This window comes from Pyrgilauda ruficollis, unplaced genomic scaffold (genome assembly GCF_017590135.1).
Source record: "Pyrgilauda ruficollis isolate IOZ18807 unplaced genomic scaffold, ASM1759013v1 scaffold54, whole genome shotgun sequence".
Classification (NCBI taxonomy): Eukaryota; Metazoa; Chordata; class Aves; order Passeriformes; family Passeridae; genus Pyrgilauda; species Pyrgilauda ruficollis.
In genome coordinates, this window is record NW_024527044.1 from 5,395,585 (window position 1) to 5,405,215 (window position 9,631).

General features: G+C 42.3%; 1 protein-coding gene across 5 annotated transcripts in view; it reads right to left on the reverse strand.

The window, feature by feature from the left end:
* Nucleotides 1–9,631, reverse strand: part of RUNX2 (RUNX family transcription factor 2) — a 150,512-nt gene that overhangs the window by 78,979 nt on the left and 61,902 nt on the right. For all 5 annotated transcript variants that reach the window (XM_041480940.1, XM_041480941.1, XM_041480942.1 and 2 more), the window contains one exon: nt 2,822–2,978. In XM_041480940.1, the coding sequence (XP_041336874.1) occupies nt 2,822–2,978 (157 nt within the window). The remainder of the gene's footprint in view (nt 1–2,821; nt 2,979–9,631) is intronic.

Sequence of the window (9,631 nt, forward strand, 5' to 3'; positions counted from 1 at the left end):
ACTGCTGCATTTGCATCAAACACTCCAGTTACTTACTCTCATGAATCCAAAAAAGGTGTTTAAGAGAAATTATGCAAACAGAAACGTGAAGCTTCTGTCAGGCAAACAAAATGAATATGTATAAAAATCGGGTTTCTCAATTGAGCCATGGGAAGCAAGTAAAAACGTGGGAGAGGAGGTGAAGTGGTAAGTTGATGATTCAGACTTCACAATCAAATTTAGAGATACAGAGATCAAAGCACAAGCTGCTTAGAAAGATGTAAATCTCAAGTCAGGAACAGGTGTGGATTAGTTTCTCGCCACCGAAAAATAACTTCTTTATTAGTTTATTTTTTTCTGTTCTACTTCAGGACTTGTATTTACTGATATTTGTCTATGTAAGGAGCTTTCTCACTTCTGTTTGCAACTACTGATTTCTTTTCCTTCTATTTTAAGCAGAGTTCTAAAAATTCATCAATGATAACTCTCCTTCTCTCCTTCTCTCTCTCTCTCTCTCTCTCTCTCCCCCTCTCTCTGTTCTAAGTCTGGAAGACAAGTCTGGACCAATTTCTCCATCCTGCCTCTGGCAGGAGAATGCAGCATTTCAGATCCTCCACCGAGTCCCGGCTGCTTCAAAGGAAAAGCCCTACTTTCTTCCGTTAAGATCATAAGAAATATAGGGGGAGGGGGTCAGCTCTGTTTGGACATAATTACACTTCATCAAAAGAAGCTTTCTTCATCTTCCATGCGTGAAAAGTCTGCAAGCAGTTAAGTCTGTCTTTTTTCTTCCTTTTTTTTTTTTTAACTTTTTTTTTTTTTTTTTTTTTTTTTTAAATATAAAAATTGCTACTTGGGAAACTAGCCAAAACTCAGAAAGCCAATATAGTAAAACAGTGCACACCCTTTGTTTTTCTTTGAAGTCTCTTAAATAAATATGTTGAGGGTTTGAAAAGTATACTATCACTTTTCCATAGATTCTACCCAGATTGATCAGAGAAAAAGTCTATTCCAAGTCTGCTAGATAAAAATATAAATTAAACTACTGGAACCAAATTTTAGGAGCTCTCTCTGTCTGTATCTGCATCTACTGAGGCTTTAGGCTGTCTATTTCATTTCCTATGCTTTAATAAAAAGTATATATCATAGGTTTGAAATTAAATCCTCAGATCAGAGGTAGTGCATCACATTTCAGTCCTTTTTCAGCACTACTAAAAGGCTGATATACTACTGAACTTCTACTGTAAAGCAGTAGAGATGGAGCCAGAGAACTTTCAAACCTAATCCATCAGCAGAGTAACAAAGCAAACTGATTCTTTAAAGAAGACAAATGGAAGAGATAGGCAACACCTCATTCACAGGGGGAGTAAACTCCATATTTATGTTGTATTACTGTTTCAATTTATTCTCTATTATTAATACTTTTTAAGTTCTAAAATGATAAAGAGAATTTTTGGTTAGTTAATTAAAATAAAGAATAGTTACTGTAAGTCATGCTTATGGACTCACTTTTACAAAGCACTTGTAGAAATGTGCTGACTGATTTGGACTATCTGGGCCTCTGTCATATGTTTAAATTTTTTTTGGACAAAAACTCTTTCCTTCTGTAAGATGAACTGCAACTGCTTTCTAAAGAATATCACTGTAAAATTTGCCTTATTGCTAATTTCCCAGCACAACTATTCTGCATCTTTTGCTTGTTTTGCCCCATGTAGGGCTAATTTAGAAAAAAAAAATAATTACTTCAAACACATAATGGAAAAAAATACGTAGGTTGGATCAATGTCTGACACAACACTACTCTGAAGACTCCTGCAACAAGAACTGCAGGGCCAGCTTCTTTTGAGCTATCCTTTCAATCATTACCCGAAGTTTGAAAGCTGCTGTGCGACCCTTAAAGAGGAATTCTTGCAAATTTGCAATGATTACAAAAGCTTTCTATAAGTGCAGTGCAGTTTTCAGATTATAGGAAACTCCTAAAGAGCTGGAAGACAATGACAGCACTCTACATCTTAAAAAAAACCATACAAACAAACAAACAAAAAAACCCCAAAAACCAAAAAAAAAAAAAGAAGAATGAAAAAAAAATTGAAAGTTACCCTGCCATTTAAAGTAAAGGTTGAATTTAGTTCATGCCCAAGCTTACCAGCAATTCATAAAAAGTAAACCAGCTTACTCAAAAGAAAAGTGGGGATGATTTTCACAGGTTATCAACAGTTTGGTTTAAAGGGCAGAGAAGCCACTAGCAAGCTTTCTACCAACAGCTGCTATACCTTGAAATATTTAAGTCCCTAAAGAATACAACCTATGGAACATGTGATATGCAAAATCCCCCTAATTACAGGTCTTCTACAACAACTTCAGAAGCGGCTCTACTGCTAAAGGGAATTCTCTACCTCTCACTGCCATGGCCCAAAATACACTCCCCTGACTCTGTATAACCTGGATCACAGATATTCCCTTTTCCTTCCACCCTTCCTGTGTGATTCAAACAGGGAAGCAGGTACTCCCTGAATCCTTTTTCAAAACCTCTGTCTGATAAAAAGCTACAGAGATGCCTAACTTGGTTTGTGCAAATGCTAAAGTTTGACAATAAAATATGTGTATATCACTACAAAGAAAAAAACTGACAACCTGAAAAACATGGTCTAGTGGAAGGTGTCCCTACTTATGGCAAGGAGTTGGAATGAGATGAGCTTTAAGGTCCCTTACAAACCAAACTTTTCTGTGATTCTATGAATCTATGAATGGATTTATGGGTTAACCAGTATTTCATTGTGACTAAGTTTGACATCTTGGCACCATTTTTCACCCCATTACGAACACGTAAAAGGCAGAGGCCTACCTCTTCCACTTCTGCCCACAAATCGTAAGTCATTAAATCTGGCCACCTGGTTCTTCATCACGGCAGAAGCGTTTCGCAGCTCTGCAGAGTAGTTCTCATCGTTTCCAGCCATGACGGTCACCACCGTCCCATCGGGCACTTCTCCTAAGGCCACCACCTGTGAAAACGGGGACACAATCACGACTGGTGAAGCCACGCTTTGGAGGCGTGTGCTCCCCTCCCCGCTCTGCAGGCTGCCACGCTGGTGAAGAAGCTCTGTGGTGAGGAGTCTGGTACTCGCTGTGCACAGAACAAAGTGCCACATCAAACACAGAGACGTCGTGTGTTGTCTCCGTTTCTCAGAGCTTCTTCATTGTTGCATTTCTTCAGAAACGCTCACCATCCTTACGCTGAGTGCACGCTTTAATGCTTTCTGAAGGACAACTTTGTTCTTAGCAAGCAGGCAGCAGCGAGAGAACATGAGGCAAGGCTTGTATCTGTAAATTATGCATGGGAAAGCATTTAAAATGGAAAGCTAGAAATTAGTATTAGCAGCCTAATCACCTAGATTCAGTTCTGTTCTGGTTGCACCCATCACCCTGACCCCTGAGCTCCTCAGACTTCAAGCCAGAGGGATCTGTGCATCCACCCATCCCAGGAGTGGCACTCGGGGCACCAGCAGGCAAAGCTCTACACCCAACATGATCTACAATGGAGCACTTTATGGCTGGAATTCAAACTCCTCATGTGCTGTATAAAACAAAGCTGTATTTCCTTGCAGGCATGTAAATTTTCATAGTGCTTGCAAGAGTCGCATGTGGTTAGTGCTGATACCTCCCTCAAATTCCAGGATGGGTGAACAGAAGATATCAAAGTATTTCATGTCTCCTTATGTTCCAGCTACCTGATAGTCTCCCTTTCATGCTTCAGTGGTTGTGCAGTGCTCCAACATCTGATTAAATAAATGTCATGGAGCAGACAGCTTCTGATTTGAAAACACCAGGAATACCTACAGTGTTAGTGCTCTGTGGCTTCTTAAAGCAAAAAAAAAAAAAAAAAAAAAAAAAAAAAAAAAAAAAAAAAAAAAGTTACACAGGAATGCTAAGTTACTAGGAAGAAAATATACACACAGGGGGAAAATGTCCACAAAAGTATTAATAAAATAGCCTTATTTTCCCCAGCTGGCTAATTCTGATGCTGAAAATAAATTTATAACAAGAAGAGATTTAGAAATATTGCATGGCTGAGCCAGAACTTGAAAAAATATCTTAAGCTACAAAGTGTCTCCCCTTGTAGTTATTACCAATTTGCATGGTCAGATATAATTTTTTATATTTTTCGGAGTAATTTATTCTGTCTCCTGTAATATATATTACATTTTATCACATGGCCTTCCTGAAATGTCTTTTCCATAAATGATTCTGGCTGAAACTAATAATTGCAGGTTGCAGGTGATATTAATTCAGTGGAAAGAATAAGGAGTTCTGGATATATAGGGAGAGCATTATGTGGTCCAGTGAACTGTATGTTTCTCTAAAACAATAAAGAGGAATTATAATAATATAGAAATAGGCCATATTACTGAAGACTATAGCTTATTTTATTTAAAAGAAATATTGAAGAGAAAGAAGCAAGTGAAGCTTAAACACTGTTTGAAAAGAATTTACCTGATTTTCTATTTTTGCATAAAACATCAGTTAATACCACCCAAAATTAAAAGCTAAAATTCGCCACAAACTACTGTGAGGTCTTCATGTATCAAACAAAGATTTTACTTTAAAGTCCTATGAAAGTCCCTGAACAAAGGAACCACCATCGTGGCTAAGATCTGAGGACCCAATAACTCTCTCCCTTGAGTCTGGCAGCAACCAGGTCTAACAGCTTCAAAGCCAGGTGTAAGGAATAATAAATAATAATCAAATAACAAATAATAATCTGGTGAGCAGATCACAGAGCTGACTCTAACCATTAACAAATGGATACTGGCTTAAACTGTGAAGCATGGGGCTTGAGACTACTTATAAACCACTCCCTTCCCAATCTGCAACAGACTGCGTTATCTCTGGACAGTCTTGTCATGCCCATCAGCATCCCAGGGAGTTGCACCCTACGCCTTTTACGCCTCACAAAACAACAACAAAAAATCGCTTTAACTCCAGAAATGCAAAGCACCTGAGAGTGCAGCAGGAAGCACAAGGCTGCCTGGGAAGAAGGAGCGAGGTGCCTGAAGCCTCAGCTCACCTCTTTCTCCCCAGGCACCCGCAGAGCGTGGACAGGCAGTGCCATCATACCCCGTCTCAGTCCCAAACCCAGGTACGGCTTATAATACCTGGCAGGAGGGAGCAAAATTCCTTAAAAGGCTTCCCTCTGTCCTCAGTTGCTTTTCAGAGCTTTCCTTCCTGCACTTTCCACTCGGTGTCAGTTCAATTTGCCAGTTTAGCCACCAGCCTAACATGCAGCCCGAGCTGCATGTGCCGCTGCTGTAGCCGAGCGATCGCAACTAATCAAGAGCTGCATCATTACTGAGAAGCCTTGGATGCAGTATCACTGCTCATCTCCTTCAGACAGGACCAAAGGATAAGACAAACTGAAGTCAGAGATGAAAATAAAAGCTTTGGCTCCTAAAATAAAGCCCTATAACATAGGAAGCTCCCCTGCCAAGCAAAAGGAGTAAAAGGCACTCTTTTTTCTAACTTTGATACTTTCTTCCCGCAGACCAGCCTAAGACTGTTGCACAGGTACGTAGAAGCGCTGGTAGAAAAAAGCTTTACAAAACAAGTCTGAAACGTGGAGAAGTACCCGTCATTTTGAGAGTTTTCAAAAGTAATTGTACAATCTGAATGACTGTTGGCATAAACCCTGATTTGGCAATATTACGCCATGTATCAATACAAAATTAATTACATTTTCTTAGAAAGAGGATTGTAAATGTGCTGTGAAGTGAGAAAGGATTGTGTTAAAAATTAAAGACTAGAAGTAGCCACAGTGCACATTCCTTACCTATCCTTTAACACTCAATATCTGTACTATTTCAAAATCTTTGTGTTCCATATTAAGCTCCCTAGACATTTTGATGATTAAAAGTAGATTTTGTTATTTTTTTTCCTTTTCTTTTCAACTAGAGCTCAAAAAAGTACATGAATCCCCAAAATAAAACCAAAGCAATTCTTATGAGTTGAAAATAACTATGTGTTTTTTGCATAACACAATTCTGGTTAGGCAACCTGTTTGCCCAGTTTCGGTCCAGTGGGATTTGAACTGGCCAAAGTATGTAGCCTGAAGACGGAAGTTATAAGCACAAAGCAAAACTCCTATACAACACCAGGTACTCAGACTTTCTGCAGAGTAAAATGCTTGTCTGAAAAAAAAAAAAAATGGCCAACACTAGTGTACATGCTAACTAGTTCCTCTAAAACATTGATATCTGCCACTTCAAAAGCTTTCTTGCGAAACACTGAATTCAAACAGCCTCTGAATGTAAAATCTTCTGTATTGAGAATGCTTTTCCCAGACATTGCCAAAAGAGCATCTGATACTATTAAAAACATTTCAGTGTCCTGTAACTTAAAACAGAATAACTGATTCCTGCTACTTTTTGTTTCAAATCTACATCTGGGCTGAAAATTTATACAGCAGGTTTCAGCTTGAAGCTATTTAAAACAGCTGAGTTATAAACTCCGAAAATTGGGGTTTGGAGGGAAATGCTGACAGACCCTGAACTACTGTGGTGCTACTGGGGAGATGTTTTAGACTCCACATCCCATTTTCCCCCACGCCTTTACGTCCACTAAGATTCTCTGCTGCTATTAGCATCATACAGAAGTCACATCTAACCTCTAACGTGGCAATCTGGGTCTTTATGACTTGCACTAAAAACTCCCACAGAGAGGCCAAATTCTAATGACTCGACTCAAATAAAGTATTGCTGGCTACTGAGATTAAGAAGTGAATATGATTTGGACCTGGGTGAACAATATCCATTTGTTTTATGCTGGAATATTAACAGCTAGAGCTGTATTAACAAGTACTCATCAAATACTCTTCCCCACAGAACCAGCCTGCATTAACAATCTTCTTAGTGAGCACACGACAGGGACTCCCTCCACAGTGTGTGCAAATATTAATACTTAAAATTCAAACCCAATGCTAAGCCAACACTATTTCAAAAAATTCTAATCAAACCCAGCACTGTTTATAACATACTTCCTCTCCTGCATATGATTTATATCTGTTTTTTTTAAATTAAAACAGTGCTATATCCAGCGTACGTTTTTACTCGAGATCGCTGGGAGAGAATTATGACACACTTAACACACCACTCAAAACATTATCATCAACATATTATTTATTGCCAATAAAACTTCACAAAGTGTGTTGTCTGTGAGCTATTTCATTTTCAAGTTATTGTTTAGCTGAGGTTTCTATAGCTCAAGTCTGTCTCTTTTTTTCCCTTTCAGAGCTGATTCCCATTCTGTTGTAACACAATCAAGTGCTTCACTGTATGATACATGCAGCTCCTTTGGTCTAAAACTACTGGGCAGCTGCATGCAAGTTGCATTTGAAAAATGAAATAGATATTTTTTAAATGGTCAAAAGTATTTCAAGTGAGTTTCAAATTAATTTACAGGTAAAGAAGGGCATATCTAATTTTGGCATATTTTAAAAAGTGCATATTGCATATGAAAACACAGCTGCACCCACAGCAGTCGGGTGCAAGGGGCAACATGTGCCTCTGATGCATCTGAAAATCAGTCAGATCTGCACCTCCACGTCAGCAAACACAAGACCCACATGTAAGACACATATAAATACATATATATGAACACAAAAAGATTGGGGAACAGTCTAATCCTTTGTCTACCTTTTTATCACATGTAAGCATTCTTATTGTAATAATATTCAAAATACTTTAATATTTAGTTTAGATTTTTCCCTTATTCTAATGAGATGCAACCACATCCTTTGAATTGCTGTGAGGTAGGAGAAGGCTCAGACACCTCAAATGAGAACAGCAACGTGAGCACGATAATGCAACAGCTCCTGCATCCCTGCTTTAAAGAGTAACTATAACACCAACTTAATCTAGCGCTCAATTAAATTATAATCACAATTCTCTGGAAGCTCCTCCTCCTTACCCCGCTGCCCCTCTGAACCAGAATCACCGTGATCCACATGTAGAGAGCCTCTGAGTGCTACACCAAGCCAAAAGACACCCCACTTTCCTGCCATTTCTGCTCAGTCTGACCATCGTGTCCTGCACAAGCAGGCCCTGTGCAAAGGGTTCCTCCCGCAATTCCAGCCTCTCCAAGCTGTTCCCACACACAGGAGCACTTTAGCCAAGCCTCACCCGCACACCCGTAACATCTTCAAAGCAAATGTCCATCGTTATCACCACTCACTTTACCAGGGGCTCATTCAATCACTTTGACTATTTCTTCCCGAACAAACGGCCATGATAACACGGCTGGTAGCCGGGAAACACAAGAAAAAAAACGATGTTCTGGAACGCACTGGGTGAGACTGTTTCCAAACTTTTCTGTCTTTTCAGGGATTTCCAGGTGTGTTATTTTTCACAGGAAAATGTGGGTATGTTGAGACCCTTGCAGGGCTACCCCACCTCACTCTGACCCATGCCCTGCTCAGGAAGGCACTTGGGGACACCCCAGCCATTGCCCCCTCCCTACCAAAAGCCACGGGAAGGAAAACTTCAGGGGGAACACTTGGGAATATTGCTAGAGGAGGAAAAGGGCTTGCTTTAAAGCCCGCAATTATTGTTGTTATTATTACAGGGTTTTTTTTTCTAAAATCGTTTCCTCTCATTAGCGCGCCGTGGGGATGGAGACAGAAAATTAAAAGCAGCATCCCCAGTGCAGAGCGGGGTGGGATTTACTATGGAAATGTGCGACCCTGCCAAGGAGAGCCTCTCTGAGCAGCCACTTCCTCGGTTGTCCACCAGGAGAAGTGAAGGGGCCCCGTGCCCCCCCCTCCAGGTGCTCTCTGTCCCCCTTTCCCAGCCCCATCTCTGTCCGGGCTGTTGCGGGGCAAAGCCCCGGTTCCACTCTGCCTCTCCAGCCTGACCCTGAGACTCCAGCCGCCCCCCGCACGCTTCAGAACCACCCCAAATCCTCCAGTCCCATACCGGGAGCGGAGAGGAGGAAGGGGCACCCCCGTGGGTCAGGGACTGGTTTCTCGAGGTGGAGGGGTGCCACACTGAGCTCCGGCCGAGGGCTGAATCCCTCCTTCCCCAGGGAGGGAAAGCAGGTTTCTCCAGAAAAAAGCCCGTGGATGCAGACTGTGGGGAGCAGGGGGTGTCTCCCGGAGGGATGCTGGAGCGGGCACAGGGTGTCCCTGGGCTGCGGGGGTAATGCGCCGGCAGTGTCCCGCGGGGATGGAGATAACGGGATGGCTCCGGGGATGCGGGCCGTGCAGGGGGGTGGGCAGAACATGGGGTGCAGCAAGGGTGAGGGGGGCAGAGCTGGCGCACGGGGGGCACGGGAAGCGCGGCAGGACGAGGGCACGGCAGCCACTGCAGGACCGGGAGAGGGGGGTGTGAGGCACTGCGGGGGCTGCACTCCGAGACATCGCGGGACGGGGGCACAGGAGGCACAGCAGGACGGTGACAGGATACAGAAGGGACTGCAAGACTTGAACACTTGGAGGGGAGGGCGGGAACACAGGAGTCATTGCAGGACTGGGGGTCAGAGAAGCCCCCCGTGCCGCGGGAGCACAAGAGGAGCTGCAGGATGGGGGTGCACGGGGAGGCATTGCAGGGCTGGGGGCGTGAGGGGGGGCACAGGAGGCACTGCAGCCCGGGGCCCACCGGAGACATCA